Source organism: Dromiciops gliroides, chromosome X, assembly GCF_019393635.1.
Source record: "Dromiciops gliroides isolate mDroGli1 chromosome X, mDroGli1.pri, whole genome shotgun sequence".
NCBI classification, from domain to species: Eukaryota; Metazoa; Chordata; class Mammalia; order Microbiotheria; family Microbiotheriidae; genus Dromiciops; species Dromiciops gliroides.
Genome location: NC_057867.1, coordinates 80,365,717 through 80,385,395, shown reverse-complemented (window position 1 = coordinate 80,385,395; position 19,679 = coordinate 80,365,717). Strand labels below are relative to the sequence as shown.

The window sequence follows — 19,679 nt, the reverse complement described above, 5'->3', positions numbered from 1 at the left end:
ACTCTGGAGCCTTGGGGGTAGGGAGCTACCTGCTGACCAGCTGGGTCACTCTTTATTCCTCAAAGTCATATGCAAGAGCACAAGAACTTGAGGAATGCTGGGTAAACTGTGAGCCAGTTGGCAGCTGCTCTTTCCCAAGGCTACTGAATCATTGTCCTCTATGGGCAGGTCCAAAAGGCAGATTATATGGGAAAGTTAAGTCAGGTACAGAATGGGGAGGGGGGGGACGGAGATGCAGAATGAGAACTTAAGATGCTAGTGGGACATCCAGGTGGAGATAGTCAACAAGCAGTCAAAAATGGGGGAAGTTTGATTTGGAGATACAGATTTGGACATCTCATTCATATTTAAGATCTCCCTAAAGGGGAGAGTAGATAGTCCATGTACCATATAAGTCAGGTGTAGGACAGCTATTTATTTCCTACACTCACAAAAGTAGCGTTTAACACTAAAGGTGCTTACAAGGGCATATTAATTTAATGACATGGGGCTTAGGATAAGTTGAAAAAAGTTTTCCCTGTGAGAAGCAAAATCAAAGATGCCGAGATAACAAGACAGACATATGGAGGAACCAAGGGGCTATTAAAGTTTAGATTGACCAACTAGATATCGGGACAGACACACCTAAGAAGTCAGGGGAGATAAAATTCTATAGCAGGAAAGTCACTTAGGTGTAGCTGACCTGACCAGAGCTAGGAGACAGATAACTCCAGAGGTCAGGACCATCATTCAAAAAAATAAAAAAAATAAAAATCCTCCTTACTCTCAGAAATCTTTCCCTACCCCCAAAAGGAACTTTCCATTTTCAGGTAGTCACCCCATATATCCTCCATAAAAGCTTTTGCCTTCCTTCTGTTTTGTGAGGAGGATGTTTCTAATTCACCTCCTCCCCAGGGGTAAAGTCTTTAACTTAACTCTTGGTTGCTTTCTCTAGCTCCAAATAAAAGACTATTTTAACTCTAACTGGACAGTGTGCTAGGGTGTAGTTTTTTACCGAGGAATACCTAAGGACCCCCACACAATTTCCCCTGAGACATTTAATAAGCAAGTAACTTGATCACAATAACTTGTACTCTGCTGGTAGGTTGAAACAAAACATAATTTGAAGCAATTTGTAAGACTGTTTAATATACATTTCATATTTTGACTCAACTCTACATTGTCCTAGATGGTTCCAAGCCCATGTCTTTTGACAAGCCAGTTCAGTGTTTGGTCTCTACCTCTTGTTAGTGCTCATCTTCTCCAGTGCAGAAATTCTCCTTGCTGCCAGTCAGCCTTACACCTAGGATCTAGGACCCAGGATCTCCTGACATCTCAGATTCAGAAGGCTGCTTCCAGGGCTGGATGGATGGGCGTTGCCATTCACTCACCTATGATTAGGCAAAAAACCACAGATCAGAAGAGACTCTTTTAGCTAGATGACCCCCAGCACTAGCTTATTGTTCATGGCCCCTACCTGCTCCATGGGAAAAACTAGGATAGTCCTGAAACTTACATGGACTGAAAAGAGAAGAAGCTGGATCCATTTAAAGATCTAATGAGTCAAAAAAAATCTAATGAGTCACTCCTCAATGATCAATAAGGAAGCTGCTTCCTCAACTCAAAGGACTAGCCCTTCTGTGCTGTGGCATACATATTCCTGCAATTTCTGGAAGTCTCCAGGGGGAACCTTCAGCGTATGTTTTTAGGGATGGCCCATATGAGCTTATTTCCATGCATGTTCCCCATGTAAACCTCCAATCCAAACCTCTACTACATGGATTAACAAACAATTTCCTAAGAACTGGCTGATCCTCACCCATTCTCCATTCCCAGGCCAGTGAGTTGCCTGGGGCTGACCAGACGGTCAATTCTACCTTCTGATTATTAGATCTCCCAAACTCTTCCCTCCTGAAATTCCCAAGCTTTCTTTATGTACTTTTGCTTGTTATATAAAACAACTTACCTTATGAAAGCATGAGAAACTTATTCTTCCCAAGGGCAGCCTCAGCTTTCTGTTGTTAGCCCATATAAACCCTGTCCCCAGAACCCATCTTTGGGTATTCCTAGCATCTGTTATGGTGCTATCACAAATTATAGCTCCCCTGCCCTGATTAAAGACCTTAATTCTGTTATGTTTCATTAATTTTCAGGTTGACAAGATGTATACAGAATATATACAAAATGAACATGACATGGGGTTTAGGACATATCGAGGAATTAAGAGACTATTAAAAGTTTAAACTGACCAACTAGATATCGGGATAGAAACACCTGAGAGAAAATTCTATAGCAAGAAAGTCAGTTAAGCTTGGCTACTACCTGGGACAGTGCCAGGGAACAGAGATAACTCCAGATGTCAGGACCACCCTCCCTCATTCAAGCTTCCCCCTCCAAACCCCCCTCCCCCCACAAAAGGAACTTTCCATTGTAAGGTGGTCACTCCATCTATCCTCTATAAAAGCTTTGGCCTTTCTTCTGTTCAGGGAGGAAGATGTATGTCTCTAAGCCATCTCTTCCCCTTGAGGCGAAGTCTGGAGTCTTCCACTTCCCTCTCTGTCACTTTCTCTAGTGCCCAATAAAGGACCATTTGAATTCTAACTGGACTGTGTGCAAGAGTGTAATTCTTTACTGAAGAATATGCAAGGACCCCATCACCTATTTCCCTCATGACAAACGCAAGGTAGTTTTGGTAGCATTGGAGGGAACCTGAAACAGCTTCTTGTAGAAGGTGGAGCTTATGTAATAAATGATGAGCAGGAGGAGTTCAGAGAAACCTGAAGGGTCTTACATGAGCTGATGATGAGTGAGATGAGCAGAACCAGAAGAACATTGTACACAGTATCATCAACATTGTGTGTTGATCTACTGTGATGGACTAGATTCTTCTCACCAATGCAATGGTACAGAAGAGTTCCAGGGAACTCATGATAGAAGAGAATCTCCAAATCCAAGAAAAAAAAAAAGAAAGAACTGTGGAGTATAGATGCTGAATGAACCATACTATTTCTTTTGTTTTTGGTGCTGTTGTGTTTTTTTCTATTTTGAGGTTTTTCATCATTGCTCTGATTTTTTCTCTTATAACAGGACTAATGCAGAAATAGGATTAATGTTATTATGTGTATATATATATGTGTGTGTATATATATATATCTATAGGTATATGTATATAGATATATAGATATAACCTATATCAGATTACCTGCTGTCATGGGGAGGGGGGAGGGAGGGGAGGGAGAGAAAAATCTGAAATTGTAAAGCTTGTATAGACAAAAGTTGAGAACTATCTTTACATGTAACGGAAAAAATAAAATACCTTATATGTAAAATAAAAATTAAAAAAAAAAGAAGAAGGTGGAGCTTAAAAAGACAGCTCAAGTCTGGAGAAAACCCACAGATTCTAAAAGGCAGAGATGAGAAGTAATGGGGAATAGCCAGTGTGAAGGCATGGGGATGAGAGAGAATGTTGCGTCCCTGCAAAAGGAAGTTGTCATTCTGAGGTGCTGTGTTTCAGAAGTTCAATACATAGCTTCAAGTATAACTTTACTAAATTTTATTTCCTTCTTTGCAAAAGAAATTTTATTTAAAAAACAAAGCGGGGGAGGGGGGCAGCTAGGTGGCGCAGTGGGTAGAGCACCGGCCCTGGATTCAGGAGGACCTGAGTTCAAATACGACCTCAGACACTTGACACATACTAGCTGTGTGACCCTGGGCAAGTCACTTAACCCTCATTGCCCCTCAAAAAAACAAAAACAATCTATTTGAATCTCCTTTGGTATCCTTTCCACCTCTCAGAAAGCCACTCCATATAACAAATCGTATTTTTTAAAAGAATAGGACAAAAAAATCATCAGAGCTGATCAGTACATTGAAAAATTTTGAAAACATGTGCAATGTATATAACTTGTGAACCTCTCACATCTCCAAAGGAGTGGGGTGGGAGCATCTTTTCATATCTTTTTTTTCCAAACCATACTGGCTCTTTATAATTTTGCAACATTGACTTTTGATTTTTCTATGTGTGTGGTTCTTTCCATTTACATTGTTTGTAGTTTTTGTGTATATTATTTTCTTGGCTCTGCTGACTTCACTGTACATCAGTTCATAATAGATCTTTCCATGCTTTTCTGTATTTATCTTATAGCACAGTAATATTCCATTACATTCACGTAGCACAATTTCTTTAGCCATTTCCCAATCGATGGGCATCTACTTTGTTTCTGATTCTTTGTTACCACAAAAAGTCTTGTTAGAAATATTTTGGTCTGGGGCAGCTAGGTGGCGCAGTGGATAGAGCACCGGCCCTGGATTCAGGAGGACCTGAGTTCAAATCTGACCTCAGACACTTACTAGCTGTGTGATCCTGGCAAGTCACTTAACCCCAACTGCCTCACAAAAAAAAAGAAAAAGAAATAAAAAATTTTGGTGTATAGGGAGACCTTGTTCTTGTCAATGTCATCCTTGGGGTCCAAGCCCAGTAATGAAATCTCTGGGTCAAAGGGCATGAGCAGAACAATCACTTTATTTGCATAATTCTAAATTGATTTCCAGAATGGTTGTATTGACTTATGGTACACCGTCAACAATGCTTATAGTATGATCTTTAATATTAAGGTCACGTACCTATTTAGAATGTATTGTGGTATATAATTTAAAGTGTTGGCCTAAGCCTTATTTCTGCCAGACTGCTCTCTGCTTTTTCTAGCAGTTGCTATCAAATAGGGAGTTCTTTCCTGAGTAATTTTTTGTTTTCTTGTTTATCAAACATTGGGATGTGAGTTACGTTGTTCCTGATTCTCCTGTGAAAGAAAGCCAGAGGATTAAAAAAATTTTTTTTTATTCTGCAGGCAATAGGGAGTCACTGGAGTTTATGGAGGCCACAAAGGTTACATAATCAGACATGACCTTTAATAATATTACTTTGGGGACAGCTAGGTGGCACAGTGGATAAAGCACCGGCCCTGGATTCAGGAGTACCTGAGTTCAAATCCGACCTCAGACACTTGACACTAGCTGTGTGACCCTGGGCAAGTCACTTAACCCCCATTGCCCCGCAAAAAAAAAAAATAATAATATTACTTTGCCAGATGAGTGAAGGATGGATTGGAATAGGGAAAGACTGGAGGCAGGGAGACCTCTAACTATACAGAGATGATCATTGGACTAATGGGAGTTCACCCAGGGAGAGAGTACAGAAAGAAAAGAGAAGGGGACCCAGTATAGAGCCGTGAGGTAAAATCATGGTTAGGGGCAGAATGTGGAGCTAGGTAGAAGAACAAAGAGAGAATAGTGTTATAAAAACTCAGAGAGAAGAGGGCAATCACTTAAATGCTGATCAAGAGAGATCAAGAAGGATAAGGACAGAGAAAAGGCCATAGGATTTGGTAACTTTGGAGAGAGCAGTTTCAGCTGAATCATGAAGTTGGAAGGCAAGACTACAAGTGTGTGAAGAGTGAGAGGAAGAAGAGTCGATGAGTACAGACAGCTTTCTCTGGGAGTTTGACCATGGAGGAAGAGAGATACAAGATTAAACAGATTGAGGGCATGGTAGCATCTTGTGAGAACTTTTTTTAGGATGGGGAACATAGAAGTGTGTTTGTAGGCCATAATGAAGGAACTCGGAGATAGGAAGAGACTGAACAGTGGGGAGGGTAATGGGGTCAATCTGCTTGAGAAAATAGGATAGAATGGGATTAGGTGGGGGGGGTTGGCCTTGACAAGTAGGATTACCTTGAATATAAATTGGAAGTAATCAGTACTCCAGCACAGTGAGGAAGAGCAGGGAAAGATGTGGTAAGAACACATCTTGGGGCTTGGCTCCATGGTTGCTGGTATGAGTTACTAGAAGGAAACAGGGAGGCTCAGAAGAGGGCTCTTTCTTGGCTGGTCCAGGAGAGGAAATAGCAATGACCTGAGCCTTGGATTAGATTGGCTTCTTCAGCAGTTTTCCTTGTCCTGACCCTCTATCCTTTGGCACTCAGTGTGTTTTGTATTGCTTATTATATGTACACATGTCGTTTTTGCCCAGGGAAGATGGAAGTCCCATGATTGGACATTTTGTACTCTGGCTCTATTCTATTTTGGATTCCCTGCTAGATGGAGACCAAATAGAAAAAATGCTTGGTGTGCCATGGACCAAACCAAGCCGTTCAAGGGAGCCAGTCCCATAACAGTAACAATAAATAATGAGAGCTAACATGTCTATGTGAAATGAGAAGATCCTTGCTCCTTGGAAGGAAAGCTAGGGCACATCTGGGCAGCACAGGAAAAAGCGGCCACATGCCCTTGCTGACAAAGGTCCTCATAATCAAAGCTATGGTTTTCCATTAAATTGTGGTGCTGTAGAAGACTTTGGAGAGTCCCTTGGAAAGTAAGGAAGCCAAATCAGTCACTACTTCAAGAGATTAACTTTGACTATTCATTGGAATAGGGCAACTAGGTGGCACAGTGGATAGAACACCAAGCTTTGAGTCAAGAAGACCTATCCAGATTCACTTACTAGCTGTGTGACTCTGGGTAAGTCACTTAACCCTGTCTGCTTAAGTTTCCTCATCTGTAACATGAACCAAAGAAGGAAAGGGCAAACCACTCCAGTATCTTGGTTTTTTGGTTTTTTTGCAGGCAGTGGGGGTTAAGTGACTTGCCCAGGGTCACACAGCTAGTAAGTGTCAAGTGTCTGAGGCCGGATTTGAACTCAGGTACTCCTGAATTCAGGGCCGGTGCTTTAACCACTGCACCATCTAGCTGCCCCTCCAGTATCTTTGCCAAGACGACCCCAAATGGGGTCAGGAAAAATTGGACACAACTGAACAGCAACAATATTTCTTAGGAGGACAAATACTGAAGATGAAATACTTTGGCCACACAATGAGAAGATGCTGGGAAAGATCAAAGGCAAAAGGGAAAGGGCACAACAGAGGATGAGATAGATAAGAGTCATGGAAGCAACTAAAACGAGCTTGGACACACTCCAAGAGATAGTGGGGGACAGAAGGGCTTGGTGTGCTGTTGTCCATACGGTCATGAAGAGTCGGATAGAACTGAATGACTCAACAACAACAACAACATTTATAGATAAGACTTTTAAGGTGTGTAAAGTGCTTTACATGTATGTACTATTATTATTAATTTTTTTTTGGTGGGGCAATGAGGGTTAGGTGACTTTCCCAGGGTCACACAGCTAGTAAGTGTCAAGTGTCTGAGGCTGGATTTGAACTCAGGTCCTCCTGAACCCAGGGCTGGTGCTTTATCCACTGCGCCACCTAGCTGTCCCTGTATGTGCTATTATTATCCACATTTTACAGATGGGGAAACTGAGGCCCAGGGAAGTTTTAAGTTACTTTGCCCAGGCCCAAACAGCTAGTGTCTGAGGTAAGATGCAAAGTCAGGTTTTCCTATCTCTGGTGCAACAATGTCCACTGAACCACCTGAGAATCCAGGTGTGTTGGAAACTGTACTGCCAATATCAGGTCTCTCCAACTACAGTTACTAAGCCCACCACTTTCCCGGTGTGGGTATCATGGTGTACTGGGTATTATTGTGGGCTAGGACTAAATTTGCTTTAGTCTCTCAGGTTCATAGGGCTTTTGTTGCTTGTTTAAAATGCAATAGGCAGGGCAGCTAGGTGGCACAGTGGATAAAGCACAGGTCCTGGATTCAGGAAGACCTGAGTTCAAATCCGGCCTCAGACACTTGATACTTAATAGCTGTGAGACCCTGGACAAGTCACTTAACCCTCATTGCCCTGCAAAAAAAAAATGCAACGGGCCTTCATGAACCACAGAAATCCAATGAAAATTGCTTTAATCATTGGAGTTTAAAAAACAAATACTACAAGAACAAATGGATCTAAAAACAAATTCCCTTCAACAGTCAGACACTGAAGGAAGCACAGTCAGCCAGTCTTCCAGAAAATATTTCTGACAATTTTCCTGCCACTAGGTGAGGCTGGGCTGGGCTAGACTGGGCTGGGCTGAATGGTGGAAGCAGGAGGCCAGACTGTGGCCACCACAGCTGAGATAGTCCCAGGCACCTGCCCAAGCTCCTTCTCCACTACAGGTATGGAGGGCACAGGTCCTACTGGGAGGGTGGGACTTTGATCCCAATTGTGGGTAGAGCAAACCCCATTCCCTCCCACTATGGGCAAACGCTGACTGACCTCCCCCTAGGAATTCAAGGTGCTATCACCTGCCCTTACAGAAACAAACCACTCTGGCAGGAGGGGGTGTCTACACTGGGGGCAGTCAGGGCAGGACCTTCCAAGGCTGCATCCCTTGGCACACCTCAAGACCCTTCTTTTGTCAGGAGTTAATGTGAGAGTGGCACAGCGAGTTGTTCAGCTCTTGTCCACCTTCTCTGCCCCAGAGCTGGGGCATGCACGTGCGCGCGTGCGCGCGCACACACACACACAGGCACGCATACATGTGCACCCACAGACAGGCAGATCCAGTCCAATTGGACAACTGTTATTCTCCATTGCCTTGTTACAATTACTGAAGAGAGGGATGGGGCAGGTGAGATTTCTGGTGTTCCTCTCCTAACAACAATGACCATGTGCATGTGTGACCCTACTGTCCCATCTATAAGGAGTGGAATACACAGAAGTAATGAGGGCTTGTACCTCAGATTTCTCTGATAACCTGAGCTCATCCCTGAAGACATTGCCCACTGCCTGTGGGAAGAAGCCAAAGCCTGCCTTTCCTTCCTCAAGGCACCAAAGTCATGGGGTATTATGCTCCCCATATTACAGGGATGGGTCCCCAAGATCCCCTTTGGGTCTTAGACAGTGGTCCCAGAAGATTTAAACATGCCAAATAAAGCAGTAACAAAGTTTCCTGGGCATAAGCAGGTCAGTGAGACATGGCTAAGTGGGGAAACGAGCCAGCCCCGGGGACTCTGGGTAGACTAACAGGAATCCATGACCCCGCGTGGACAGGTTTGTGTGCTGGCAGCTTCAGCTGGGCTTTTCTGCTCCCACTATTCTTGGGAACAGCAACTAAAGAACTACTTCACAAAAGGCAAGTCAGAAGCCAACACCCGTGTCACCTTCCCCTTCACTCCCATGCCTTCGTCCTTTCCCAAACACAAAATAGCAGAGAATTTCCATTGCTCAGAACTTTCTTCTCTCTCTCTTTATTCAAATGCGTTTGCCTGGTAGAACCCTTCTCCCCACCCGCCGGCCCCTCCCCCTTGGCACTGAAGGCCATGGCTAGCAGGAGTATAAAAACACTGGTTAAAAAAAAAACCAGGACTTTGGGTCATAGTGCATAGAGACTAAAGGCCTTTGGTATCAGATAACTTCGGATAAGGGAAGGAAGAGGGGAGAAGCCTTAGGTGACGGAGTAGAGGCTATTGTAGGCTAAGTGACCAATGACCAGAGCCAGCATCTCGGAGGTGCTGCTGAGGGCCACAATGAAGGGAGCCTGGGAGGCTTGGTCAGCCTGCAGGTGTCGGAAAGACAGCTGAAGCACAGCAAGGGCTAGCAGGCTGTTCTGGACGCCCACCTCGAAGCTGACTGTCCGCTGGTGGGGTACGGAGAGCTTGAGGCAGGCCGCAAGAGTGTGGCCCACCAGGAGGCCAGCCAGGGGCACCGTGAGCCCTGCGAGCACAATTGGGGGCCTGACGTCAGCCAGGATGAAGGCCCCCATTCGGCAGGCCAGGAAGAGGCCCCCTAGGATGAGGATGATGCTGAAAGGCTTGATGACCTTAAGTAGGACCCTGGAGACACGGGGCATTTTATATTTGATTACCATGCCAGCTGAGATGGGGATGGCAATGAAGAGCAAGGTCAGGAGGATCTTAGAGAAAGGAATGTGCAGTGTCTCATGGACACTGAGGAGGCGGCCATAGATAGCCGAGGACAGCGGCATGAAGCCAGTGGCTGCCACTGTGGAGATCAGGGTCATGGAGATGGCCAGAGTCACATCCCCCCCAAGAAGCAGGCTAAAAAGGTAGCTTCCTCCCCCACCAGGCGTGGAACAGGTAATGATGAGCCCCAGGGCCAAGGCCTTGGGCAGAGTGAAAACCTTGGCCATCAAAAAGCCATAGAGGGGCATAAGTAGGAACTGGCCCACAATGCCCAGCAGTACAGGGTGGGGACTCTTCACCAGCCCTTTCAAACCCTCCAGTTCCACCTTACAGCCAAATGCACACTTGTTAACAAAGACAAATGGAAGGAGCATGTAGAGCACTGGGCTCTCTGAGAAGCGGCCCAGTCCACCCTGGTGAGTGTCAGCATCATCTTCCATGGGAGAGACTTTGATGAGAAAATCTTGGCGCTCCTCGATCAACATAGGGGGCACCTTCTGGAGGTCGAGTAACTGAATGTGCAGTGGCGCCAGTCCTGCCAGGCCGGATTGGATGTTCACCACAAAGTGGCTATTGTCCCAGCTCTGGGCAGTCACATTCTCAATGCTCAGCACCTCTGTGTCCAGAGAGGTGACACTCAGCACAGGCCCAAACGCTGTCCTGTTGGTCTGGCCTGGGTAACAACTGGAGACCACAATGATCCCTTTGGTCTTCTCTGGGAACTCAAACTCCATGACTGAATCTTCCCCAATGCTCAGATACCTGCTGCTTGAGAATGGGCTCTGGGTGCCCGGGGCCATGCTAAAGTTAGTGTCTGGTACCCCCTGAGCCCCCCAGAGTAGGCTGCCAAGCAGTACTGCACACCAGAGCACATCTACGGGAGATGAATAGACAGGATCCCATCCAATGCCAGTACTTTCCCTGCTTCTGCCATTCCTACCACCTAATGCCATCTCTGCTCAAGGACTGGGGCCATCCACTCAAATAGGGGGAGAGAAGGGAGGGTTGCCTCAGTCCCCTGGGGCTCAACAGTGCCTCCTAACAAGTGTCATTGGTTGGTTCCAGGATGGATCTGTGGAAGTCGCCAATTTTCTTGCTGTTGACGCTGAGAGCACAACCCTGCCTGGGGAGAGAAGAGATGGAGAAGTGTGAGAGCAGCAGGTGGGGTGCATCACGAAGCCTAGGCTGTAGTGCCGGGCTGGGGAAGCCAAAGACAAAGGCAGCCACCGCTCTCCAGTGCTTCCTTCACTGTAGACATGAGGTTTTGTGCCTCCAACTACCAAGAACAGTGCCACCAGAGCTCAGATGTCCCTAGAAACTATCTCTACCTTTGACCCAGAATACCACAACTAGGTCTGTATCCCAAAGGGATTGTAAAAAAGGGAAAAGGACCCACATGTATAAAAATATTTCTAACAGCTCTCTTTGTGGGCAAAGAATTGGAAATCGAGGAAATGCCCATCAACTGGGGAATGGCTGGACAAGTTGTGGTACATGAATGTAATGGAATACTATTGTGCTGTAAGAAATGATGAGCAGGAGGATTTCAGAAAAACCTGGAAACACTTAGGTGAACTGATGCTGAATGAAGTGAGTAGAACCAAGAAAACATTGTACACAGTATCAACAATATTGTGGTGGGCTTAACGCTTCTCAGCAATGCAATGATCCAAGACAATTCCAAAAGACTCATGATGGAAAATGCTCTCCACACTCAGAAAAAGAACTATGGAGTCTGAATGCAGATTGTAGCATACTAGTTTCACTTTTGTTGTTACTTTTTTGTTATTGTTCTTGTTTATTCTTGTGTTTTCACTTTTGTTCTGATTCTTCTCTTACAACATGCCTAATGTGGAAATATGTTTAACATGATTGTAATGTATAACCTATATAAATTGCTTGCTGTCCTCAGGAGGGGGGGAGAGAAATCTGGAACTCAAAAAAAATCTTTACGTGTAATTGGAAAAGTAATTAAAATAAATAAATTTTTAAAAAGAAGAAGAAATTATCTCCACCCTGGCCTCAAAGCCGAGTGGTTGGTGGCACCAGCAGTGGCCAGCTGTTTCACCCCCAATCCCGAGGAGCCATATCTCGAACTCAGACCATTCTCTTTGGCCATCTCCCCACCTTGCCTGCTTCTTTATTCCCCCCCACACACACACCTCAAGGAGGGATTCATTGTTCTCAGCCCCAGGAGTTGCTGTGCTCAGGATCATATTGAATCGGGATCTAAGATAGCCCAGACTTCCGAAGGCTCTGCTGTCACTCTGACAGCTCGGCCCACATGTCCAGGAGACACAGTAGGAAGTGTTCCCTTTCACCCGGTGCAGGATGGTATCCATCATTACCATTTTCCTCCTTCTGTTTTTGTTTTTGTTTTTTTAAGTGAGGCAATTGGGGTTACGTGACTTGCCCAGGGTCACACAGCTAATAAGTGTTAAGTGTCTGAGGCTGGATTTGAACTCAGGTTCTCCTGAATCCAGGGCCGGTGCTCTATCCACTGCACCATCTAGCTGCCCCCATTTTCCTCCTCCTGGACCAGGCCATACAACTAATAGTTGTATGACATGAGAAGAGTGGGCAGGGATGGGACTAGAGTGCATGTAGGGGAAACAGTGGGAAAGAAAGCTGAACGGAAGTAGGGGTTGGATTATAGAAGGTCTGGAATGCCAAGCTCTAGCCTACAGACCATGGGGTTGGGGATCTGTATTCAAACTCTAGTCTACCAATTACTGCCTAGGTAAATTACTTAAGCTGTCTGTGCCTCAGTTTCTTCATCTATCAAGTGAGGTGGTTAGACCAGATGACTTCTCTGGTCCCTTTTAGTACTAAGTCTGTGTGTTTTTGACCATAGGAGTGATGCAACCAAAGCTAGAGGCTGTGGCCAAATTCATATTTGACATACCCACTCAGGCTAATGTCCTTCTGTCTGGAATTACAAAGTAGTGGCTCCCTTGAAGACCTAAAAGCACTAAATTTGAGCTGGGGCAAGAGAAAGGGCCAGGCCCTCAGGTTGTTGCAGCCCTCCCAGCCGGAGAAAGGGAAGTTTCTTATTCGCTTGCCTCCCCAGTTCTGTCAAATGATGGGGGCCCGATGAATGGCAAACAGCTATTTATATGACATGATTCTGGGGGCCCTGGGAAGTGAAACTCGGAAAAGCTTTCATACCAGGCCAGGTGACAGGGCACATTTGACACTTGGATTCATTTATCAGGTTCTTGAGATCATAGGGCTCAGTTTCTGTCAAACTTGTTGAGTGGCATATGGGAAGATAAAATGTGTAATTCCTAAAAGATTTATCATTATTATGGAAGTTAGAAGCAGTTTACAAGAGGGCATGGGTGTGAGTGGATGATGTTGGGATGATCTAAAAAATAAATGCAGGGGTGAGAAAAAGGGATGCACTGGGAGAAGGAGGAAGAAGGCAGAATGAGAGAAATTACCTCACATAAAAGGAGTGCACAAGGAAGAGGTTTTACAGTGGAGAGGAAAATGGTAGGGGGCAATGCTTGAATCTCAGTCTCATCAGAATTGGTTCAAAGAGGGGAGAATAGGGGGCAGCTAGCTGGTGCAGTGGATAGAACACCGGCCCTGGAGTCAGGAGGACCTGAGTTCAAATCCGGTCTCAGACACTTAACACTTACTAGCTGTGTGACCCTAGGCAAGTCACTTAACCCCAATTGCCTCACAAAAAAGGGGAAAAAGTATTCAAAGAGGGGAAAATACACACACACACACACACACACACACACACACACAGACATAGGTATAGAAATCTATATTACCCAGCAGGTCAATAAGAGGAAAAGAGGATAAGAGAAAGGGAGGGGGGATTAAAAATGGGAGGGCAGATTAAAGGAGGCAGTGGTCAGAAGGAAAACAGACTTCTTTTATGGGGGGATAGGGGAGGGAGGGAAGGAGGGAGAGGGAGAGGGAGAGGGAGAGGGAGAGAGGGGGAGAGAGAGAGAGAGAGAGAGAGAGAGAGAGAGAGAGAGAGAGAGAGAGAGAGAGAGAGAGAGAATGGAGGGAAATATATAGTTAGTAATCACAACTGTGAATATGAATGAGATGAGCTCACCCATATATCAGAAGTAGAGGGGGCAGCTAGTTGGTGTAGTGAATAAAGCACTGGCCCTGGATTCAGGAGGACCTGAGTTCAAATCTGGCTTCAGACACTTGACACTTACTAGCTGTGTGACCCTGGCAAGTCACTTAACCCTCACTGCCCCTCCCCCCCCATAGGAGGTGGATAGCAGAATGGATTAAAGCCAGAATGCAACAATATGTTGTTTACAAGAAACACTCTTGAAATAGAAAGACACATACACTCAGTTAAAATAAGATGAAGCAGATTCTATTATTCTTTAGCTGAAGTAAAAAAGGCAGGGGTAGCAATCATGATCTCAGATGAAGCAAAAGCAAAATTAGACCTAATTAAAAGAGATGATCAGGTAAACTATATTTTGATAAAAGGTACCATAGACAATGAAGTAATACCAAAAATCTTTACAGGAAGTTTTTTTCTGATAAAGGCCTCTTTTCTCAAATATATAGGGAATTTATAAAAATAAGAACCATTCCCCAATTGATAAGTTGTCAAGTGATGTGAACAGGTAGTTTTCAGAAGAATACATCAGTTATATATAGTCATATGAAAAAATGCTCTAATATGAAAAAGTTCTCTAAATCACTACTGATTTGGAGAAAGACAAATTAAAACAACTCTGAGGTACCACCTTATACCTATCAGAAATATCAAATACTGGAAGGGATGAGGGAAAATGGGTACACTAATGAATTGCTGGTGGAGTTGTGAACTGGTCCAACCATTCTAGAGAACAATTTGGAATTTTGCCTAAAGTGCTATAAAACTGCACCCAGCAATACCACTAGGTCTGTACCCCAAAGAGATCAAAGAGAAAGGGAAATAATCTATAAGGATGAAAATACTTATTTCAACTTTTTGTTGAAATAAGAGTTAGAAATTTAGGCGATGTTCATCAATTGGGGAATGGTCAAATAAGTTGTGGCATATGATTATGATGGAGAACTACTGTGCTATAAGAAATGATAAAGGGGGATGACTTCAGAAAAATATGGGAAGATCTATATGAACTGATACAAAGTGAGCAGAACCAGGAGATCACTGTATACAGTGACAACAATATTGTAATGATGACCAACTGTGAAAGACTTAGCAAATCTGGTCAACACAATGATCCAAGATAATTCCAAAGGACTCATGATGAAAAATGCTATTCACCTCCAAAGGAAAAACTGATGAACTCTGAGTACAAATTGAAGTATTGTTTTCTTACTTTATTTTTCTTGCTTTTTTTTTTGGCTAATATGTTTTCTCATGCTTTCACATGTATAATTGATATAGTGCTTGCCTTTTCAGTGGAGGGGGTAGTAAAAGGGGGAGAAAATTTGGAACTTGAATATTTTTAATGTTAAAAAAAATAAATATTTTAAAATAAAAGGAACAAAAACAGTTGTCCATTCCAGTCCCTGCCTTCACTCCCAGTTTACAGAGGAGAAAACTGATGACTAGAAAGGAAAAAGGATTTGTTAAAGGTGAGATAGCTAGTTCCTATAGACAGACTAGAACTTGAACCCAGAACCTCTGACTTCTAGGCTAGTGCTCTGCACCAACACACCATAGTTTTTTCTGACAGCCCTATTCTTAGCACTTCACTATGGAAAAAGAAACTTGGAGTACCTTAGATAGGTAGTTGTTCCAGGGCTACTCACATACAACATGTCGCAAGCCCAGAAACCTCAGAGGGAAATTTTAACTTAATTTACATTATCTACTCTACACCCCCATCAGAAAGGACTTGGGGGAAGGGGAAGGGGAAGGGAATCATGCAATAAAGGGGCAAAAGATGTGTTACAGGGTCATATGGTGAAAGTTGTGGGATCGCCTAATTTCATTTCTTCCACCCAGCTGTTGAAATGGGGTGAGGCCAGTGTTGACATACATACAGACATCCCTTGCATAACTTGTTGAGTGGCAAAGGAAGACAAAAGAAAAACCTCATTAGGTTTCCACCATGCTTCATCCACCTTTTTCCCAGGGCTGGATTTCAGGAGAGAAGCCCTAGTGAGGTTTCTTTGAGGAGCACTTTCTCCAACTATTCCTGGACAGCAGTTTAAAAGGAATGGTGTGGCAGTTAAGCAAGAATAAGAAAAGTTCCCCCCCAAAAGCTAGAAAACGGGAAGGAAAGCAAAGTGGTCCTTTCTTGAGGTTTCTTAAGACTAGGAAGGATTACTGTGGATATCAGCTGTTCGCCCATATTTCCGGGGCACTAAACAGGTTTAGAGCTCTTGTATGAGGGATAAAAGGAGACTTTCTAACACTGAGGGCTGGGCTGAAATGAGCCCGAGCAGTTTTCGCTAGAGGTCTTTATATACTGGAGGAAATGGCCTTTGTTTTAGTTGAAAAGAGGTAGGGAAAGCAGGAGCGACTGCAAAGAGGCTAGCTCCTGCAGAAGAGCTGAGGATCGTGGGCTTGTCCGAAAGCCACCTGCCTTGGGAGAAGTCAGCTCCCGGCAGCTGGCCAGCACCCATTCCTGCTCAGGGCAGGCACAGCAGGCAGGCAGATGAGCCCCAGAAGGCCGCCTCGTCACGTTTAGGGACCCAAAAGAAGCACTGACCGAAACCCCGGCACAGACAAGACTCCCAGTCAATGAAGAGAGAGCAGGGGAGAAGGGGATCCACAGACAGTAGGAGACGGCGACCCAACTGGAGGAAGACGAGAGAGGCTTTCCCGGAGAACGAGCTAGCCAGGAGCCCGAGGGAGGGGGGCCCTGGCACGGAGTTCCCGACAGGTGGCGCGGGCCGTGCCAGGGGGCTAGGGGCGCAGGGGAGGCACTGCAGCGCGGCTGCCTGGGGCGGCGGCGGGGCCGAACGAACGCCGAGCCCCGGCTGGGAAGGGAAGAACGGGGACCGGCGGCGGGCAGCGCGACTCAGCGGGCACGGGGGCGGCAAGCCCGGCTCCTCCGGGCGGAGGATGAAAGAGGCCAAGGCCTCCCGGCCCGGGCTGCGCACTCTCACCTGAGATCCTGGCAGAGCCTCGGGGCGGCGGCCGGAGGGCGGGGCGGAGCCGAGCTCATCCGAGCCAGGCTGAGCAGCGCAAAGCGGCAACTCCAGAGCAGCCCAGCGCCCGCCCCGACCACGCCCCCCGCCCCTGCGCAAAGCCTACGGCTCCACCCTCGCCACGCCCACCGAGGGCTGAAAGCCTACGGCCCCGCCCCCACGCCCTCGCGCCGCTTCAGACCGGAAAGAAGGTCTGAGACCCGGCGGAAGAAAGAGGACCGGGAAGGGGGGGGGGGCGGGTGCTTCCGGCCCTCAAGCCTTCCGGAGGAAACGGATTCGGGAACTCGGAATGCAATTGGTCCTATTTCGGAGGGGGCGGAGCCTGTAACCGGGACAACCGGTAAAATCGCGGTCCATCCCGTTCCCCCAGAAGCTTCTGCTTCCTTTTGCCGACTTTGGTGAGAGACTGCCCCGGCTTGTGACGGAGGCCCGTGGCCTCCCTACTTTCCATTGTTCGGGGGCAGTAAGGGTTGGATTCCGAGCGCTAGAGCTCGGACGATTCCCGGACCATGTAGTTTTAGACGGGAGGAGACTAAGGCTACCAGAAGGGGTTCGCCAAGAAGGAAGCCCCAGAGGCATCTGGATGTTTGCGCCTCAGCTCTAAGCGCTTTCAAAGCTCCCCTTTGCCGCCCCTTAGCACTCCCTAAGTGGCCAGTGCCACCCTCCTTCCGTTTCCTGCCCTCACGACTCATTTTCACAAACCTTTGTGACTTTGTCTTGAAAATTACCTTCTTCAGATCCCTTTCCTTCAGCCCTCGAGCCTTTGCTCCCTGATTGCATTCTCCTCCGATGCAGAATGCAAGTGAGCCACCCGCCATCAGGGGGCGCTCCAACCTCGAGCTGCTCCTGCACTTTGCTTTGGCCCCATAGAAACTGACCCGGGAATAGATGCTCAGAGTTAGCGGGATCCCACCGAGGCGTGCAAGAAAACTGTCGTCGAGGAATTATGGGAAATACTAGAAAGATAACCATATCATCCTATTGAAATGTTCCAAAAGTAATAGGACTAGTGAAAACATTTGGGGATTGGAGATCCAAAAAAAGGTACCGAATAGTGGGGGGGGTTGTTTTTGTTTTTTATGGAAAATTACTCTTTATTTTATTTTTGGTGCATATGCATAGTAAACTAGAACTTTTTTCCTATCATATTAAACAGGGAATATGGGAAGTTTTACCTGGAGCCAAGGGAGGCCCATGGCAAAAATTAGCAACCTCTAATCTTGTCAGTCTTTTCTGGCACAGATGGATCTTGCCCAGATTCCCGCACTTTCTAGCTTTTTTTCTTAGCACTTATACGAGGTTCGGTCTAGTCCAGTGGTTCAAGAACTTCTTAGGAGTTAAATGATTATGAATTTATACTATAAATATATTCTTCCTCTGTGACAACGAGCTCGTATGTATTTGAAGTGTTATATAGCTTTGTTTCTGCAAAGATTTGACACAATTTTGTTTCTGTAGCAATTACAGCAAACTATGACTGCTTCTGAGTAAACAATGTATTCTTCTTACGATTTCTCAACTTGTCAAATTAGTTCCAGATTTTCCTGAGCATCCAACATTGTAGCATAGATTCCCAACAGATGGTGGGGCTTTTACCCTACATGTACAATTTTTAACTTTTTTTTTTTTTTTTTTACAATTTTGGGTTCCGGGGCAGCTAGGTGGCGCAGTGGATAAAGCACCGGCCCTGGATTCAGAAGTACCTGAGTTCAAATCCGGCCTCAGACACTTGACACTTAACCAGCTGTGTGACCCTGGGCAAGTCACTTAATCCTCATTGCCCTGCAAAAAACAAAAAACAAAACAAAAACAATTTTGGGTTCCAAATTCTTTCCCACCCTCCCTCCCCTCTCCCATCAAGCAATTTGACAAAGTTTATACATGTGCAATAGTGAAAAGTATATTTCCATATTAGTCATGTTTGTGAAAGGAAACAGACCAAAAAAAAGAAAAAAAATTCCACATTCATATTCCATCAGTTCTTTCTCTGGAGGTAGATAGAATATTTCATCATAGGTCCTTTTCATTGCAATATTAAGACATTTCTAAGGGGCAGCTGGGTGGTGCACTAGATAAAGCACCGGCCCTGGATTCAGAAGGACCTGAGTTCAAATTTGACCTCAGACACTTGAAACTAGCTGTGTGACTCTGGACAAGTCACTTATCCCTCATTGTCCCCCCCCCCTGCAAAAAAAGACTTTTCTGGTTTAAATTCATCCTCAATTTATGTTCCTATTCTTCTAGTTGACAGATTTTCAAATGAATGGCTTGATGATGCTTGTCAATTGTTCTGTAGAGTTTCTACCAGTGAGTGTCCAAGGATAAAAGAGAAGATGGTCACATCTAACAAGATTCTTTTCTTACAAAGGTTAGTTTACATAGAAACTGTTAAAAATGAAGCAACATGGGGCAGCTAGGTGGCGCAGTGGATAGAGCACCCACCCTGGATTCAGGAGGACCTGAGTTCATATCCGGCCTCAGACACTTAACACTTACTAGCTGTGTGACCCTGGGCAAGTCACTTAACCCCAATTGCCTCACCAAAAAAAAAAAAAGAAGAAGCAACACAAATTGTATTGTAAGTACATTTATCATTTAATATAGTGCTTCTCATTAGCCAGTAAAAAAAGTAAATATTTAATTTTGTTTTTTTTTATCTAGCTGCCCCCCCAATCCTTTTTTTTTAATTAATTTTTTTTTTGTGGGGCAATGGGGGTTAAGTGACTTGCCCAGGGTCACACAAGCTAGTAAGTGTCAAGTGTCTGAGGCCAGATTTGAACTCAGGTCCTCCT

General features: G+C 45.2%; 1 protein-coding gene across 3 annotated transcripts; it reads right to left on the bottom strand.

Moving 5' to 3' along the window:
• Positions 1–823: 823 nt before the first annotated feature.
• Positions 824–17,672, bottom strand: SLC10A3 (solute carrier family 10 member 3). 3 transcript variants are annotated; one of them, XR_006353928.1, is made up of 2 exons: positions 16,846–16,957; positions 824–1,370 (listed from the first exon to the last, which is right to left on the bottom strand). XR_006353928.1 is itself a non-coding variant. In XM_043974126.1 (2 exons), the coding sequence occupies exon 2, from the start codon at positions 10,737–10,739 to the stop codon at positions 9,309–9,311; it is 1,431 nt and encodes a 476-aa protein (XP_043830061.1). In that variant the 5' UTR covers positions 10,740–10,909; positions 17,590–17,672; the 3' UTR covers positions 9,135–9,308. The 3 variants fall into 3 exon arrangements, 2 of the variants coding, with proteins under 2 accessions (XP_043830061.1, XP_043830062.1); XM_043974126.1 differs by lacking the exons at positions 824–1,370; positions 16,846–16,957 and adding exons at positions 9,135–10,909; positions 17,590–17,672; XM_043974127.1 differs by lacking the exon at positions 824–1,370 and adding an exon at positions 9,135–10,909 and having other exon boundaries at positions 16,846–16,968.
• Between the last annotated feature and the right edge of the window lie 2,007 nt (positions 17,673–19,679).

Excerpts from the sequence above, each read along its gene's own strand:
- SLC10A3 (XM_043974126.1), bottom strand. The coding sequence starts at position 10,739 with ATGGCATTAGGTGGTAGGAATGGCAGAAGCAGGGAAAGTACTGGCATT.